At 31.8% G+C, this 20,139-nt stretch overlaps 1 protein-coding gene across 1 annotated transcript in view; it reads right to left on the minus strand.

Annotated features, from left to right (window-relative positions):
• LOC143228098 (RYamide receptor-like) overlaps nucleotides 1-5,624 on the minus strand; it is a 39,330-nt gene extending 33,706 nt beyond the window's left edge. Inside the window, exon 1 of the mRNA XM_076459424.1 lies at nucleotides 5,014-5,624. Coding sequence (XP_076315539.1) covers nucleotides 5,014-5,387 — 374 coding nt within the window. The 5' untranslated portion in view covers nucleotides 5,388-5,624. The remainder of the gene's footprint in view (nucleotides 1-5,013) is intronic.
• Nucleotides 5,625-20,139: the final 14,515 nt, after the last annotated feature.

Below are 20,139 nucleotides of genomic sequence, written 5' to 3' on the forward strand. Positions count from 1 at the left end.
AGAATTGAACTGGTACTAATAATAATAGAAGATAGAAAACACATAAACTTAGTGACGTTTTTTATCTCAAGTTAGGTTGGTTACAAGGTAATCATATTTTTGTAACTTACATTTATCTGTTGTATTCACAATTCGTATTTTTTATTAGTCGCTTCAGCTCAGGGAAATGATTAGAAACAAAAACAAATCTCCCGAACTTAGAAAGCTAAAATCAGAGGGTTGGATCCCTGTTGGTAGAGACAGCAGATAACTCGATTTGGATTTAATATGAAAGGAAACACACTCACACACAAGAAACAAAAACTAGTTTTGTTACCAGTCGAGTAAGAATAATACAGTTATATTGTTTATGTGCTCTACGGCAGAAATCTAAAGTTTGTTAGCTTCCAGCCATTCACGTCCAAAGCACAACGACCTACTTTTAGGCTATTCCTGTCTGATTGGACATTGACACATCATCGTCACGTTAACAACACACCCAAAGTACGACAACAGGATGAGAATGTTGAAACCGCGGATACTTAAGCCGGCACGTTGGCTAATAAGCTAGTATCCTTTATTATATCTTCAAATAGTGAGCCTAGAGTAAATATTTTACTTATATGTTTCGAGTCTTAAGTCAGATGATGTGCTAAGATGTTCAAAGATCATTTTTTCGAGAAACCTCAAAGACTTCTCCAAAGAAAATGAAAGCCACTTATCTCGGTTTATGATAAAGAGATTAACAACACAGTGAGGTTATATAAAAAGTGGGTTTGTACTTTTCTAAAAAAAGATTTGGATACCACCGCACACCAAATATCACATGAAAGGCCTTGTACAGCATAAAACAGATATCACCATATTAGGTGCAAACGGACAATCTTTCCTTGTTATTTAAAGAAAAAATCGATTTCCATGTAAAGAAAGAATATGAAACTTTTGATAAGAAAAAAGCCACGAAGATCACAATACCCTTCAATTCTTACTACTAGATTAAGAAATTACTCTTTTTAAATGCTAAACAGATTGCATTTTACGTGCACTTATTGTAAAGAAGAAAGAAATACGAATATAGACTAGGGATGTTATTTTCTACAAATACTTTAGGTCAGGTTAAACTATATCAAGGTTAAAAATATTTAAACTTGACATTATACGATATCAAAATGGATAAAAATATTTCAACTTGACATTATACGATATCAAAATGGAGAAAAAGTACTTAAATTTAGATTAGTCGTCCCCATGATGTAGGAAAAACATGTTTTACCATAAGTAGGCATTGTCTACTGTTCTTATTTTATTTTTAGGAGAGGTAGTCTAAGTAGGCTATTGTTTATCATAAAAAAATTCACAAATTCTACATCTAGGAAAACATTGAACTACTACAATTATGTAATTACTCTTATTGGTGGAAAAGGAAAATAGGATACTGTTTATTACGTTGGTTAATGAAAAACTATTAATTTAATTTTTATATTATTTGGTTGTTGTTTTATTTTGTTGCTTGTTTATCGTAACAAAATAATTAAATCGTCAATTTCTGTATAGCGCTATCAGCGAATAAACATCAAATGTGATGGTTTTAATGCATTATTCACTTTGAGAAAAGATTCCTTCAGTTTTCTCTGATAGTTTATGTAGTTATAAAGATAATTATGGAAAACCGAACTCTCACAATTTCTGAACAGAAAAACGTGTACTGAAGAGTTCTCACAATCATATTTGAATAAAATACTATATACATAATATTTCACAGTCACACATCAATTGAAGATAATTTTAAGTATACTAGTACTTAACAGTTGGGGTAGGCAAAGATTCTAGATAGTTCACACGCGAAAAACCATCCTATCTAATTCCTAAGCACAAATTCGACTATTCAAAGTATTAGTTATACTGGCTATGGTATATTAAGCACAGATGTACTAAATAAGATTGCTAATGTAGCTGATACAACAATTCAAACTGTCTAAAACAGCAACTTTTTCGTCCTCTATCTATCTAGACAACTCTGACTATCGCTACAACATTTCTCCAGCAGACTTAACTGGTTTGGGGATATTCGCTTTTGGTATTCCGATAAAACATCCATGTATACCCATATCTATATTAATTTGTTAGAACCAAAATCAAGCAAATAAAAAACAAAAAACGTTGCCTTAATTGAAAGGATCCCAGGGTACAAACTATAATGTGGGATATAAAATGTACCCTAGGTTTTGAAGGTGATTGGGAAGTAGGACCCACATTACGGTGAGGATACACCGTCTATCAGTCTTTACCTCTATTTGCCAGTCTCACATAAAAAAAATAAAATATAGAAAAGGAATAACAATAGAAGTTGAAATGAAAATAATAGATGTAGAAATAGAAATTGGGAGAGTGAGATTTGAGTTCTCAAGCCCACAACATCCCACACCGATATCACCTTTCACTACCTGCAGACAGTTGTGGGAAGTTGACTGCTCTCCAAAGTAAATAGGAAGAAAAAAAAGTACTACCATTTGGGGCTAAGTAAGTTAAATAAACTTATCTCTTGAAGTTACTATGCCAATCCCCATTATGGTAAAGAGGCACTAATTGGTAGCCCAGTAAACAAATTACACTGGTATTATCTATAGTAACTAATATAACTCCCAACCACAGCCATACACAGACATATATATATATAGAGGTATAATAAAAATGGTAAACATATCATCTACCCACTTAAATATCTCTTCAACCAAGTTCAATTAAATATCGATGGATAAAAACATGACGGTTTCAAAAGTATATACTTAGAAAAGGAATAACATAAAAAATAAAGAAACAAGAGCATTAAAATATAACTTTTAAAATAAAGTGGGAATTCTGCAATAAAAATCAAACAAACAAGAATTTTTTTGTTTTGTTTTGAATTTTGCGTAAATCTACTAGAGGGCTATCTGCGCTAGCCGTCCCTAATTTAGCAGTGTAAGACTAGAGGGAAGGCAGCTAGTCATCACCATCCACCGCCAACTCTTGGGCTACTCTTTTACCAACGAATATAAACAAGAATTAAAAGCACAAACACAAATTTATACAATTTAATCCGTATTTTGGTTGTTTTACACATTTGTCCGTTGGTCAAAGTAAGGATTCAATTTAACAAATTTTGTGATGGTGGTTTTAATTCTTGTTTCGTTACTTTTTATAGCAAAATCACTACTTTATTTTTAAATCATTTTAATTATCTTTACTACACAAGACCTCTTCAATAAACGATCAAATAGATTTAGTGCAATATATTCTAAATATAAAACTTTATACAAAGAAATTAGTATACATTTTTCAGTAGCAGGTTATGAAAAGAACATTTATTCATCCAAGCTCACTATTATGACAAAATATATTCAGAACTCTTAACAAACACATACATTTCGAAAAATGACCACATGGAACGCTCAACACACGTTCCACAAAAGAACACATCACAGAAAACTTTCTTCGCACACCTCGCAAAAGAAGACGTCATAAAGCATTTTAATACAGGCCTGTCACAACCATCCCTATTTCTATAATATTTTTAAAGCTTCGCGTTTGCTTTAGTACTTTAAATACCACATTTTTATGATAATTCAACATTGTAATGAAAATATAAATAAATGAACCTGAAATTTGATATTATACTGATTATTGACCTTCTCCATAACCCTACCTTACAAATGATGTTAATTACTTTTGAATCGTATACCTTAAGCATCGCCATTATCCTATTAAGTGTTCTTAACTAACGCATACATGCCATACAAATGTATCCAAACACTTTATACGGTCTTCCTCCCGTTCTTTATCGACCGCAATTTATATATTACACAGGGTCATAGTTTACATCAGCGTTGAGTTGACGTTTCTGGAAAAACCGTTATATAGAGCTTATGTACGTTATATTAAACCATTTTGGGGTACAACCACTTCGTTACAATAGTCATCGTCACGTTCGGCTGTTCTCTATATAATAATTATATTTTGACGATAGACCTAAAGCGCAGTGACCATTGCAAAAGACTCAGTCAGAAGGCTGTATGTTACAAGCACGCTTCATCCTCCATGTAAACATACGTGTATATACAGTTCAGGGAGATTAAATATATTTTAAATATTTCTTAAATACAAATATACAAAAACAGTAAACGATTAAATTAGTTGAGTTTCAAACACTTCCTTGTTTTTAACTCTATCACCAACCCTTAAGTAAAAACGTCCACAACAACTCTTTATACTCTTTAGACATTTTTATCCAGTATGAATTTTGTTAGGCTAGCGGATTTCCAAGACGATGTTTTTCCAAATATTTCTAGTTATATATAGAGTGTCTTCTCCTATAGGTGTCATTAAAAGCATTATACATTTTAGATATTTCACCTCTTCGTTTTATTCTTGACGTTATTTACTTATACCTGTTACTAAAACTTTTTATGCTCTTGTTCTTAAGAAAAAAAATATCTTAAAAAATGGCAATGAACAATGGAGAAAAGAGACGTTGGTTATAAAGTCATAACGAGCTTCAAATTGTAGTCGAGTAGAAATTTTTATAGATAAAGTTTCATATAGAAATCATCAGTGGAAAGAAACTATACTTAAATGAGAAAGTTACAGAAAATTTAAAATGAAAGTATATGAACGTTTTTAATACAGTATAATTTTAATTATTTTTACGTGCACAAACGTTTATCGTAATTTTAGGCAATTTGGTAACTATTTATATCTTGCATCTTTATTGGAGAAATGAAATAAAACACTTGAATACGCGTTTTAATGTTAGCAAACATTCTAAGAAAGCACACGCGGTAGTAATTATTTTACCATAATGAATAAAAAGTTTCAGGTTTAAATTTTATTATTTTGCCCCTTGAACTTATAACCCGGTTCTAAAATTTTAACAAAATAAAACTGATTAATAAATGTTTTATGTACAAAGAGTCATTGTTTTAATTTTATACATTATACGCTATGCATTTTTTCGCATCTGTTTGGCGAAATTCAATGAAAAAAATATTAACTGACCTGTCTAATCCAATTACCGTTAGTGTGAATACACTAACAATAACTGAACAGTGCTGCATGAACATCACAATTGGGCAGAAAATCGGCTCGAAGATCCAACGCCCAAGCATGAAGTCTGTGTATGTAAAAGGTATAGAAAAGGTCGCCATGGTGATGTCAGAAGTTGCCAGGTTGATAAGGTACGCCCTTAAGTCGCGGGAAGACTTCTTTCCAAATGTTAAGACAACAATGACCGTGAAATTCCCGCTTAAGGCTAGGAATGCAGTTAGAGAATACAAAACGATTAAAAATATCTGCAAATCCGGACCCAAGGCCTCCAGTTGACGTCCGATATTAGAAATATTACTGTAATTTATAAAGTTACTGGGATCCATTTTCCGAATTTGCCACGAATCAAAAGAGAAGCTAGAAAGAATAGCTCAAAAAGCTTTTAAGCAGTTCTTTACCGATACTGTTAGGAGAATAATGAAATTATTATGTATACGAAAGAGAAAAAAACAACTATAATTTTTAAAGAATTTTCTAAACTTAATTGCTGTTTCCGACTTAGTTTGGGACCTAGTTGTTGCGCCAGGTCAGATGCTTCTCGATTGGCAACTTGTTACTGTCTAACTTTGAGGTAGCTAGCTCATCATTAGAACTGCTACAGCCCTGATCGCACTGCGCGCGCAGGTAACACATATTTTATAATGGAATACCGTCTTGGTCGGAAATGAAAGTGACAATTTACGAAGTTTTCTAGCAGATATTGCCAGAAACGTATCTTGTAAACCTAGAAATATTGGTGGTTTATTTAAAAGTGCTTAAAAGAATACAGAGTAATCGTTGTTTGTGCTAAAGCTTTAATACAAACTATGTAGTGAAATGCGGATTTTACAATTTACTAGAATTTTTTTTTGGAAAATGGAGTGGATATTTAGGATTTTATAATAATCAATAAATGTTTAATATCAACCCTTTTAAATACAGAAAAAAGATATCTGTAGGTACGTTTTTAACAATAAACTAAATGATTATATTAACCCTAAACAAATCAAGGGAGTAAATATTTCTAAATATATTTTAACAAATAATGAAGATTAATCATTATGAAGTCCAAGGAGTAGGTATTTGTAAAAAAATTTCAACTAATGAAATGTTAGCACTAATACTTTTCAAATCTACAAGTTTCAAACACTAAATTTGTTTCCTTTTCTATATTAGTCTGTCTATTTAATTATTTGTTACTGTACGTATTTGTCTGTCGAAGATAGAAAACCACTCAGTAATTTAAATAAAGAATTTTTCTTTGAATAAAAAGGATTTTGCCAATAGAAATCTGGGTTATTTGGTGAAATCTGTAACTTGTAAGTAGAATTCTTTAATATTCCACTATCAAGCTATAATAAAGGTGGCGTGCAGACGAATTGGTGTTGTTAATAAATAACTAAGAAACGTGTTCTAGATTTTGTTAATGAATATATGTTCTAAAGAAAGACCTTGAGAATTAAACTGGGACAAAATTACTTAAAGGTCACATCTTTCAAACAGATTTTGCAAAAAAACAGTTGAGATAAGCTTTTCAGATATAACAATAAGACTGCATTTAAAAAACACTGCAAATTTTGCCGCTCGTTATCCGTTGTAAAAGTCCAATATACATAACAGAATAATGCTCCAGTCTATGCCAGAGCGTCGATAGTTCCATTACACGTTATAACAAAACGATAACAATCTTACATTTAAAAAAAACAAAAAAAACAATTTTATCAGGTGTGCTGCGATACAATGGTTAAAATGAGAAATAATTGTAGCTTTCAGATAGCATGTATTGTGAGTGACTGATTTTTCAGGAATTTTAATGAAGAATACACTGTATTATTTCAGAATAAATGAAAGTAGTACGAAGACAGCTATTCAAATTAGACCCGGTAAGGACAGGTATTTAGCGCGCTTGACTCGTAACCTGAGGATAGTGGGTTCGAATCCACATCACACCAAGCATGCTCGCCCTTTCATACGTGGAGGCATTATTTGACGATCAGTCTCACTACTTGTTAGTTGAAGAGTAGTCTAAGCGTTGGTGGTGGGTGGTGTTGACTAGCTGTATTCCCTGTAGTCTTACACTGCTAAATTAAAGTCGACTAACGCAGATAGTCTTGGTGTAGCTTTGCGCAAAATTTCAAAAACAAACAAACACTGTGAGAACAATTTTATAAACCAACTCTGCAGTGAAAACGAAAGGCCATTCTTTACACTCGTTTCTCTATTACAGACAGTTGCTGTCCAGCTAAGTTTCCTCATTGACAAACAAACAATCTTCAAATCGTGTTGTGTATATACACATATAAATTAAAAATTCGTAACGCATAATCATCAAAGACGTTCTTTCCAGATAACTGGATAAAACATTTATTTTTGCCTACCTCACAAAGTTAGGTAATTTTAAACATTGTATTTCCCTATTATTTTCAAGTAATGTGAAAAAAGTCCTCAACTATCTAAAATGAAAACATAGACTAATATTTGTGTTAAATTTACAAGTCTTTACATTCAAATGAAGCATTAAAAACTAATGTGTTTTCCTGCAATTAAAGTTGTTCTTAAAGAAACAAACAAATTCGAGTTTTGATTATTCAATCTTGGACGAGGTCGCATGAAAAATAGTTATATAAACATCTTGCTAGTTAGAAGCACGTCATATTTAATAAAACACGAGTATGAACGTTTTATCGAAGGAGACCGTCTTACATAACTTTGTCTTCCTGCATAAAAATTCAGACTGATTGTTTTCCAGTTATATAGACAAAACAGAACTGCTTGATAAGATCATTACCCGCAGGTTTCTGCAGGGTTAAAGCGAAACAAGAAAGCTGACGAACTCATAAAAGAAACCCCTTTAACAAATACTACACAACTCGACTGACAAAATACTGCAAACAAAGTACTGCATGTTGTAGCTAGGAAAAGCAAAGGTCTAGGCACATAATGGTATACATTCAGAAGACGACTAATATGATCAGCTCTATTCCATTTTATACGAAACAGCCATCCTTTACTTAATGGGTCAGCGTCTGTCTGTGCAACATCTGGGATTGTTACCTATTGCTCAAGTTAAGCCCCCTTTATTTGCCTTTACTTATATATTTATGCAGAAAAGATATATAACAATCTACGATTATTCGAATAAATACTGTTCTTTGTGCAATTTATTGAGGTTGTAAGTATGATATGAATTCGAATGAAACTCAAATAAATGATGAACTGTTACCATAAATTTAAATGGTGTATGACTGTTTGTGTTATTAAATTATAGTAAAATTTTAGTCATTTATCTTCTAAATCCAAAAGTCCTCACTAATAATTAGGTTAATCCAATTGGGTAGCCCCTTTGAACAGTTTTAAACCCACTAGTCCTCGGCATTAATTTGGGTAAATATTTTTAATTTTTAATTCTTCTAGGATCTTGCGTCATTCGTATTTAAATAGTATATAAATAGGGAACTGTTTTTAATATTTACCCTTCTAGAAAATTTTAATTATTAAAATCAAACTGAATAAAATTTTGTTCGTTACATCTGCAAAAACCATTAAAATCAATATTGAACTTGATAACGATTTTGAACATCAACTGTTGTGAACTCCTTCGTATTCTGTATCACACTGAATATAGTTTGAACATTGTACAGTATAGAGCAGCCAATTACAATTATAAAGCACTGTAACCCTTTTATATTTCATACTCTATATGTTAATTTCAGTACCCTATATGACCATTTCCATTTTTTTCTTCTAGAATCACCAGTCATCGATATCAAATTGAGTAACTATTCTGAATATTTACATTTCTAGAACCATTATTCATCATCATTATTAGTCTCGGTAACCATTTCGAATACTTACTGTTCTACAACTGGAATAATTAGCCATCGCTATTGATTAAATTGGGTAGTTATTTAGAACGCCTACCCTTTCGGATATATCAGCCATTTGTATTAAAACAACCAGTTTAGACATCTACACTTTTAAAATTATCAATGACATGTAATAAAGTGGGTAACTCTTATGAGCATTTACACTTCTAGAACTAATAGCCATTATTACAGCATTGGGTTGCTATTGATTATTTATTATAAAACAATTGTATATATGCAAATCAGCAAGTGTTGTGACAATTACAGATGATTTATAGCCTCATTGGAATGGAATATATCAGAATTACGTTTTGGCATTGTTTACTGCCATCACAAATTGATTGATTTTTGAATAGGTAACAATGGTCCTTTTCAATGTCGTCAGATAATAAACATATGTTTTGATCAGAAATTTATAATTTTTAAAATAGAGTATATATTGTACTTAATGACATTGAAAAACAAAGGAATATTGACAAATGGAAGCATCAGTACTATCTAGAAAGAGACCTAAACAAGTCATTCAGCCATAATTAAATTGGCATTGATTCTTTTTTGTACAAAAACATGTCGCATAAGTTGTCTATGTATTTCTTTGCTGTGTAACTCTTGAAAGGAATACTGGAATAAAGCGACATCCTGATTAACTAGATAGCTTGTGGAAGGTGTGCAAAAGGAAAGAAAGTGCTTTGAACATTAAACCTGAATGAAAGAGACTTTCGCAGTACAATTAGTGTTTCCCAGGTTCGTTGTTACGATGCGAGATTGTTAAATGGAATACGACTAGACGTTTCGTCGTGGAATTTAACTAATAAATCCTGAAATCCTCAAAGGTCTTTAACCATTAGTTATAAATGTTGTATTTGCATATGTGAAATGATTATTAGAACACTTTACACAGATAGAAAGAAACGTATAAATGTAAATCCTTGCCTACTTTTCTCGGGTATCAAACCGTATTATGTATTCTAAAGACGAAGTATGGCTTATGAAATAAAGCATAAGTGAATATCAAATTTGCCTGAGAAAATATCAACAACGTCTAATAATATGGCAAAAAATCCTATTTCTGTAGATCATGTGGGTATTTCATGGCTCGCTAAGGCGTTATTCAGGGATAATTTTGTTTTACCGTTTCTACCCTATCAAAATGGACCATCTGCGCAGTAGGAACATGCTACCTCAGCACTTCTCTTACCCTTATATCTACTCATATACAGCCATAAGACAAAATCTTACATTAACATATGTGAAATGAAATATCAAACATGACACACAGACTTCCTTATGATTCACAGACTCCAGTTTGAGAAATGCTGTTTTAAAACATGAAACATTTATTGGCATAGTTGTATTTGTTACTTGTCAAAACGTTTCGCTCTACTTCTATGTCAGATCAGTACAGTTTGTACAAGATGAATTTTTATATTACCGAAAACACACGCTGTTGTTATTGTTATAACTTGTGGCACAACAGAAATGTTTACATTGTTACTTCCCGAAGAATTACTTTTTTATTATCTTGCTTCTTATTGAATTTACTACTTATCATGTCTCTTTTTGACATTACAGCGTTGTAAGTTGGCAGTAAGTTCCATCACTTTTGTGTAGACGTCCTTCAAAACAGTAAAATATCTTATAGCATTTTTACTGCCCTCAGCAAGTTTTTAACCACAGTGGAGTCAGTTAAGTTTTTTTTGTCAGGGTCATTTTTTTTAGTATTACAAAACATTTCAATCAAAAAATTTAATGTGTTCAGAAATATAGTCTACAACATGTCCAGGATATGACCACCAATTTCTACTTTAAAAGAAATTGGCAAAGAAATTTGTTCGATGACAGCGTACTTACTTCAGTGTGAGAAACTCGGAACAATTCAGCCAATTCTATCCAATTCTCAAACTATTATTTCGAAGTACTTTCAGAGTAAGAAAATGTACAAAAGGGAACGGTTTCTCAATACCAGAATTTTTTTTTTTAAACTCATTCTGGCTGGCAAAGCAATTCAAAAATTACAGAGCTATAACACTGCATTTATTCTTTGAAAATATTTTATCAAATTTTAATGTCCTTCTACTAAATTTGGGAAGACACCTGTTGAAAACTCTCTTGTTTGATTCATTCAAAATTTGTAAACTTTAATTCTTTAGTTATGTGACATCTTATTGAGAGATTTTGAATATTTTCTGACATACTATATATATAAGCACGCCCTCTACATTCCTACACTCAGTTACACAACCCCCTTCAAACATGTGGTCAGCTGTCGGACATTTACCTCTTTCTTTATTTGTGAACCTGACGATGACCGAAGAAGGTCAAACTTTGTTCGCTCCTCTATATAAAACATTTTCTCAACCCAAACTAGCCGTTTTTACATATTTTTTTTCTACAAATGGGTTTTCTCGTCATCACTGATTATTATTTCTGACAGACTGTTCTGGAAGTCCAACCTCTCCATTATTTCAGTTTTGTCACATTTGTTTTGAATATATAACACAACCAGTTTTGTAGGAGAATTGCAGACTGAAACAAATGGCTGATGAGTGAGAACTAATAAATTTATGAACAGACTGGAAGTTGAGACTGAAACTATTATACTTTATTTTTATTGTTAAGGATATACATATATATGTATATATATTAAGCTATTTGACAGTACAGATTTTTCTATTTTGTATACGTCATTTCATAACTCTCGTACATATATATTTTCTGTGAAAAAGAGTTGGGACAAGAGAATATTTTGTCATTCTTACCGTTTCATATTATCAGATTTAGGGTCTGAAATAATTTTCATGGAACTCTGTGCAATATCTTAATTATATAGAAAGAAGCATGCAAGGACCTGGCATATGGTGTCGGTATATGCTAGAAGAAATCAATTTAATAGCACTTCACAAATAAATGTCTCCCGCTGGGACAGCAGTAAGTCTACCTATTCACAACGCTAAAATCAAGGGCTCGATTCCCCACGGTGGACACAGCAGATAGCCAGATGTGGCGTCTCTATAATATAATAAGCCGACAAGTATACCTTTATAAAAATGGTTTTAACATTATGTATTATGTTTTGTTGTCACGACTTCAAAAGCGTATATAATTGTCAGCAGAGGAAAGAGATCGCAGCACCGTGAATGCTGGTTGGACTCTCTGACAAACTGATGCAGACTTGAAATGCTTTCCAAACTGTGTCAAGTACACCCTAGATCGTCAGACTGAGTCAGATAGATTTGAAAATATCACATAAATTCACTGATACTGATGTTGAGTATCTTCGTTTATGCAACATTCAGGAGAGAAGGAAGACTACAACTGTTTCAAGTATGAGATAAACGACTGCGTATCAAATTAAAGAAAAGTGTCTAGATCTACAGTATCGAGAAGATTCAATGAAAATGAAATATTTTCATAGCGTAACAGTTTAAAACCTTTTACTTCGATCTCCAGATACTTTTAAGAGTGTGAAATTTGTTTAAAAATGCCAAAAGTGTATTATGGACAGGTGAGTTCAAGTTTGAGATATTTGGTTCAAAGTGTAGGTTGTACCTCTGACTGAAAAAAGCTACCTCAAAACATTGCGCCTACAGTGAAATATGTGAGAGGTAGTGTGGTTGTTTGGGGTGTTTTTCTGTTGAAACAACAAGAGGTATTTGCAAAATAGATGGAATAATGGACATGTACAAGTACCACCAGATACTGATCCGTTGTTGTTACCCAGAGATTTGTGTATTATTGCTAAAGTATTCTACAACCAAGAATATAATAACCCCAAACATTTATCAAATACATGTAAAATTATTTAGCTAAGAAATAAGCTGTTGCAGTAATACAAATGATGCAACTCAATTGTAAAGATATATGATTTGATAGATCAAAAAGTTGAGAAATGAATAGTTTCTTACAAATAAATTTTATGGGAACGTATTAGAGACGTTTAGAATAAGGTCCCAAAGAACACTTTGACTAAATATGTTGCAAAAATGCCTGAGAGACACATAAAATATTAACTGTTTGTTGAACTCAAGCACTTCTACTGAATTACTGTTGCACTAAATATAAAAATTAATAAAAATTTGATGTTTCACCCGTGATTTACCTTCTATGAAAGTAGCCTAAAATATAATTTTTCCCTAACAATTTTGCAAAGTACTGTGCGTGTGTGTACATACCACTCTTTAAAATCAACTATAGCAGCTTTTGTCGTAAGTCTCTCTGACTGTTTGCCTTTCTTCCAGGTAACTATAAATATATACTTTCATAACTAATAAATTCTGATGACGTAACGTTTATAAAATGATATTATCTGAATAATTGTAAATAAAAGACATAAAAGTGCAGACTTACCCCAAATGGCGTCTATTTAACATTTTATGTATGCAGCATGTGAGATAATTGTCCTGTGATACCTGTGGATGACATGATTGAGTTATGTATTTGAAAAATGTATTTACTAGTAAACGTGCTGGTTCTTCTGTACGTTTGGTTTTGTAATCTTCTATGTGATAAAGAACAATATAAAACATGCATATAACTTTATTAACCAGTAGAAATAATATATCTCGTGATAAGAAATTCATTAGTGAGGGTGAATAAATTTTAGACTTTTCCATTTAAAATGAGATAAATATTATTAAAAATATAAACTTCACTTACATAGCCTAACTTACAACACACTTTTTTACGTCTCAAAAATTATTGATTTATACATTAGTTAATTTGATTTTATTACCATCTAAATATAACATTTTACCTGTTTCTTTCTTCCCTCAACTCATGAGTTTTAAGGGTATTTATCAAACTTAAAGTCGACATACATCTTTCATGGCCCGATATGGCCAAGCGTGTTAAGGCGTGAGACTCGTAATCTGAGGATCGCGGGTTCGCATCTCCGTAGCGCCAAACATGCTCGCCCTTTCAGCCGTAGGGGCATTATAATGTGACGGTCACTCCCCCTATTCGTTGGTAAAAGAGTAGCCCAAGAGTTGGCGGTAGGTGGGGATGACTAGCTGCCTTCCCTCTAGTGTTACACTGCTAAATTAGGGACGACTAGCGCAGATAGCCCTCGAGTAGCTTTGCGCGAAATTCAAAACAAACCAAACATCTTTCATATTCTAAATCGAATGGCACGAGGCGTTGGTGTAATATTAAGTTACTTAATACAGTTATACACACAGTGCATAATATAGAATTACGAGTTAATTTTTTCTTTAAAACTGTTACAGAGATATTGATTCCACAACTGTAACTTAAATAATACGAGAAATTGCAAAACTTCCTAAAATACTATATGCATTTGGATTTTGTATATATATTTGTTACATGTTTCTCAAGCGATTGTGGTTTATACTGCAAAGAACTTATAAACCCGTATTTTCAAATGAATAGCTCCAGAAATTTAGAAACCTATCATAGTATATAAGTATAGAGTACGGTGTATATAACAACACAATGTACGTAATTACTATACCGTATTAATTATACCATTTTTTTATAGAGCAAAGAATAACTTATAAGTTTTGTATTCTATTTTGCAGTTTTTACGAGCTAGGATAGAAGAATTACTTAAGTCAGCTTTTCCCAAACTTTTGTTATCCACGCCACTTTAACAAATATGGTTTCTTGCACGATATATGTTTTTAAATGAGTGAAAGAGTGAGTTAATTGATGAGATATAGTAGACGGATACACGATAAAATGTGATAGATGTTGTAGTGATTAATTATTTTTATTAAATGAAATATATTACAACACTCATTTTAGCATTATTTCATTATTGACCTTTTGAAAAACTCTGTTTGTGATTGCTTCATGTTGAGATATTTATTGTGAGTTCTGTAATATCAATAGAAACTACGACTAGGCTCAAAAGGAATAAAAAATAATAAATTACTTTTCTCAAACCCTTTGGTAAACATATCTTCTAAATGGACACAATGAATTAATGATAACCAAAATATAGTATATGCAACGAAAACAGAAATTAAACATTTGAGTCTCCGAAGATCAGACATTTCTTCTAAACCATACAAGGCAGAGTGCGTAGTTTTCTTTATTTTTTCAACCTCTTAAGATGGATTCATTAATTCAAAGGTCACGAGCAAGTTGAGTTTTTAACTGATCGATTTATCTTTGGCAAAATATGGCTTGCGTTTACGTGATAATTTATCCATCTTGTAGAATAAAGAACTTAAGTCGTGAAAATCAAACGTTACACAAAAAATCAAGAAAATGATCTTTAAAATACATACTAAATATAGACATTAACTATTAGGTATACAAGCATGTTGTCTGACTGTAACTCCGTATCTAACAACTGTTTCTCTAAATCATCCGTTTGCAGTGTTTATAATAAGTAATTTAATACGTACACATATTCAATAACACATGTATAAAATGTTAAACAATAAAAGAAAATCTACAAACATTAATTATAAAATCGTTATTAAATTACCGGCATTGAGATTTCTTCATAGAACTTTTGTATCTGAAATCCAGATGGATTGTGAATACAACACAAATTAATTCTGTTAAAAGTTTAAAGAATATTAATTGAATCAGTTTTTTTATTTCCAACGAGAGGAACAAATGTTCAAAAACAATATCCGACATGACTATATTTTGTGCATAGAAATAAAAGCAATTAAAATAAAGTTATAGCTGATAAATTATTAGCGATTTAGGTCGGTATTTTTACTTCCTATTTATGTCTTGGACATATAATATTTCAGGAAAAATAAAATGTATTATCAGATATTAAGTTATACAAGTAACGTAACTGATTGATTTTCTGATTTGAAATTTTGGTAACGAAATGATTATTCAATTAAGTAGCTTATATATCGACAATATTTAACTTCTCTTTTAATAATTTTAATAAATAAAGAGAATGATGAAAGGACGATCCAAAACTGAATGCACTATCAATTATAGCTTCTTCATTTAAATATATTAATCGTGTTACAAGTTACGGAAACTGTTCGGAATTCTTAGAATGGAAACCAAAAGATCTGAATACAATACAAGCAAAACATGTTTCTTATGTAAAAACGTTTGAAATCACTAGAAAGATGACACAATAACACCACTATTATTACGTATTTTGATTTCTTTCCTTGTTAATCAGGACTTGATGAATATCACGTTAAGTTTGTTTTCTTTTGAAATTCGCGCAAAGCTACACGAGGGTTATCTGCGCTAGCCGTCCCTAATTTAGCATTATAATACTGGAGGAAAGGAAGCTAGTCATCAGTACTCACCGTCAACTCTTGCGTTACTCTTTTAACAACGAATAGTTGGATTGACTGTGATATTATAATTCCCCACGACTGAAAGGGCTAGCATGTTCGGCGTGACAGGGATTTGAACCGGGACTCTCGGATTACGAGTCAAGCTCCTTAACCACCTCAACGTGCCAGGTCTATCACTTTAAGTACTTTTAGTTGCGAATATGGTATGCAGATAACAGTCAATCCTGTTATTTGATTCAAATGGTTGGACAAAGTATTTTCAACGGCGGGGGATGCTTAATTGCTAGTGCCCCAAAGGTAATTATTTCAAAACTATGAGCGGCCAGGCCTGAGTGCTGAGGAACTTGACCTGAATATTAAACCCATGTATCACATAAGGTGATGTTTAGTTTAAAATTCCAATTGTGATAAACCACGATAGTGGTTCATAATAGGGATCGTGCATTAATTTGCTCGAATGTCTAATATAACATTCAGGCAAAACCACATCAAAACATACTTATTCTTTAAACAGCCTTCCTTTTAATAGTTCAGACCACAAAAACATTGATAATAAACAAAATTAGTGATTTCACGACTTTTAGACAAAACAATCTAAATTTGCCTGTTTGTTCATGTTGTACGTCTTATTGTTTCACAAGTCTACAGTACTAGAGACACGGTATTTTGCACAAAAACTTATACAGGTATATTATATGAAAAAAAAAGGAATGTTCATGATTGAATCACAAGTCTATTAATTTTAATTTAAAGTTCAGTAACGTGGCTATAAATACATAATAGATGCGATGTTCTTAAAAGCGTCTGACTTTAGTCGAAGCGTGTTAAACGTGTATTTACACTAAACCTCATACACAATGCCACCTGGCTCGGTAGGTAACTACATTAAAAAACACGAAGTTTTATTTAAGCTGTGTTTTAGACATGTTTATTTTATTTGAAAAGGCTGCTTTCTACTAGTAAAATATTATACGCGCTTAGTGAGGGTTATACGCATATATACATTTGCCTATTACTTAATAAAGTCAATATACAACATAATTAAAAATTGAGAATTTAAAATATAAAAATAGAGATCGCACAAAAGTAAGCAAATCTACTACTGACAGTTTGTTCAAGCTACAACTCTATTATAACTCCACTATAAAATGATTGTAAGTAATATCTACACTGGGATAGGATCGCACAGAGATTTTCAAAAACCTGAGAGATGTTCAAGCTACAACTCTCTATTTTAACTCCATTATAAAATTATTGTAAGTGATATCTACTCTTGGATAGGATCGCACAGGGATTTTCAAAAACCCGACAGAGTACTTTAAATTTAATTTGAATTCCCTATGTTTCTCATAATGCAAAATTTTATAAATCCTTCACTTTTTGTCATTAAACAATCGGGAGTTTTTCTTGTCTACGCGTTTGGAAATTACAACTCTAGCGTTTTTTGTTTTTTAAGCACACTCATCAAAACCTATTTGGCCCGGCATGGCCAAGTATGTTAAGGCGTTCGACTCGTAATCCGAGGGTCTCGGGTTCGAATCCCGGTCGCACCAAACATGCTCTCCCTTTCAGCCGTGGGGGAGTTATAATGTGACGGTCACTCCCCCTATTCGTTGGTAAAAGTGTAGCCCAAGAGTTGGCGGTAGGTGGGGATGACTAGCTGCCTTCCCTCTAGTGTTACACTGCTAAATTAGGGACGACTAGCGCAGATAGCCCTCGAGTAGCTTTGCGCGAAATTCAAAACAAACCAAACATCCTTCATATTCTAAATCGAATGGCATGAGGCGTTGGTGTAATATTAAGTTACTTAATACAGTTATACACACAGTGCATAATATAGAATTACGAGTTAATTTTTTCTTTAAAACTGTTACAGAGATATTGATTCCACAACTGTAACTTAAATAATACAAGAAATTGCAAAACTTCCTAAAATACTATATGCATAAATAGAAATAGTCTTTGGATTTTGTATATATATTTGTTACATGTTTCTCAAGCGATTGTGGTTTATACTGCAAAGAACTTATAAACCCGTATTTTCAAATGAATAGCTCCAGAAATTTAGAAACCTATTATAGTATGTAAGTATAGAGTACGGTATATATAACAACACAATGTACGTAATTACTATACATTATTAATTATATCATTTTTCTATAGAGCAAATAATAACTTACAAGTTTTGTATTCTATTTTGCAGTTTTTACGAGCTAGGATAGAAGAATTACTTAAGTCAGCTTTTCCCAAACTTTTGTTATCTACGCCACTTTAAGAAATATGGTTTCTTGCACGATATATGTTTTTAAATGAGTGAAAGAGTGAGTTAATTGATGAGATATAGTAGACGGATACACGATAAAATGTGATAGATGTTGTAGTGATTAATTATTTTTATTAAATGAAATATATTACAACACTCATTTTAGCATTATTTCATTATTGACCTTTTGAAAAACTCTGTTTGTGATTGCTTCATGTTGAGATATTTATTGTGAGTTCTGTAATATCAATAGAAACTACGACTAGGCTCAAAAGGAATAAAAAATAATAAATTACTTTTCTCAAACCCTTTGGTAAACATATCTTCTAAATGGACACAATGAATTAATGATAACCAAAATATAGTATATGCAACGAAAATAGAAATTGAACATTTGAGTCTCCGAAGATCAGACATTTCTTCTAAACCATACAAGGCAGAGTGCGTAGTTTTCTTTATTTTTCAACCTCTTAAGATGGATTCATTAATTCAAAGGTCACGAGCAAGTTGAGTTTTTAACTGATCGATTTATCTTTGGCAAAATATGGCTTGCGTTTACGTGATAATTTATCCATCTTGTAGAATAAAGAACTTAAGTCGTGAAAATCAAACGTTACACAAAAAATCAAGAAAATGATCTTTAAAATACATACTAAATATAGACATTAACTATTAGGTATACAAGCATGTTGTCTGACTGTAACTCCGTATCTAACAACTGTTTCTCTAAATCATCCGTTTGCAGTGTTTATAATAAGTAATTTAATACGTACACATATTCAATAACACATGTATAAAATGTTAAACAATAAAAGAAAATCTACAAACATTAATTATAAAATCGTTATTAAATTACCGGCATTGAGATTTCTTCATAGAACTTTTGTATCTGAAATCCAGATGGATTGTGAATACAACACAAATTAATTCTGTTAAAAGTTTAAAGAATATTAATTGAATCAGTTTTTTTTATTTCCAACGAGAGGAACAAATGTTCAAAAACAATATCCGACATGACTATATTTTGTGCATAGAAATAAAAGCAATTAAAATAAAGTTATAGCTGATAAATTATTAGCGATTTAGGTCGGTATTTTTACTTCCTATTTATGTCTTGGACATATAATATTTCAGGAAAAATAAAATGTATTATCAGATATTAAGTTATACAAGTAACGTAACTGATTGATTTTCTGATTTGAAATTTTGGTAACGAAATGATTATTCAATTAAGTAGCTTATATATCGACAATATTTAACTTCTCTTTTAATAATTTTAATAAATAAAGAGAATGATGAAAGGACGATCCAAAACTGAATGCACTATCAATTATAGCTTCTTCATTTAAATATTAATCGTGTTACAAGTTACGGAAACTGTTCGGAATTCTTAGAATGGAAACCAAAAAGATCTGAATACAATACAAGCAAAAACATGTTTCTTATGTAAAAAACGTTTGAAATCACTAGAAAGATGACACAATAACACCACTATTATTACGTATTTTGATTTCTTTCCTTGTTAATCAGGACTTGATGAATATCACGTTAAGTTTGTTTTCTTTTGAAATTCGCGCAAAGCTACACGAGGGTTATCTGCGCTAGCCGTCCCTAATTTAGCATTATAATACTGGAGGAAAGGAAGCTAGTGATCAGTACTCACCGTCAACTCTTGCGCTACTCTTTTTAACAACGAATAGTTGGATTGACTGTGATATTA

Source organism: Tachypleus tridentatus, chromosome 10 (genome assembly GCF_004210375.1).
Source record: "Tachypleus tridentatus isolate NWPU-2018 chromosome 10, ASM421037v1, whole genome shotgun sequence".
NCBI classification, from domain to species: Eukaryota; Metazoa; Arthropoda; class Merostomata; order Xiphosura; family Limulidae; genus Tachypleus; species Tachypleus tridentatus.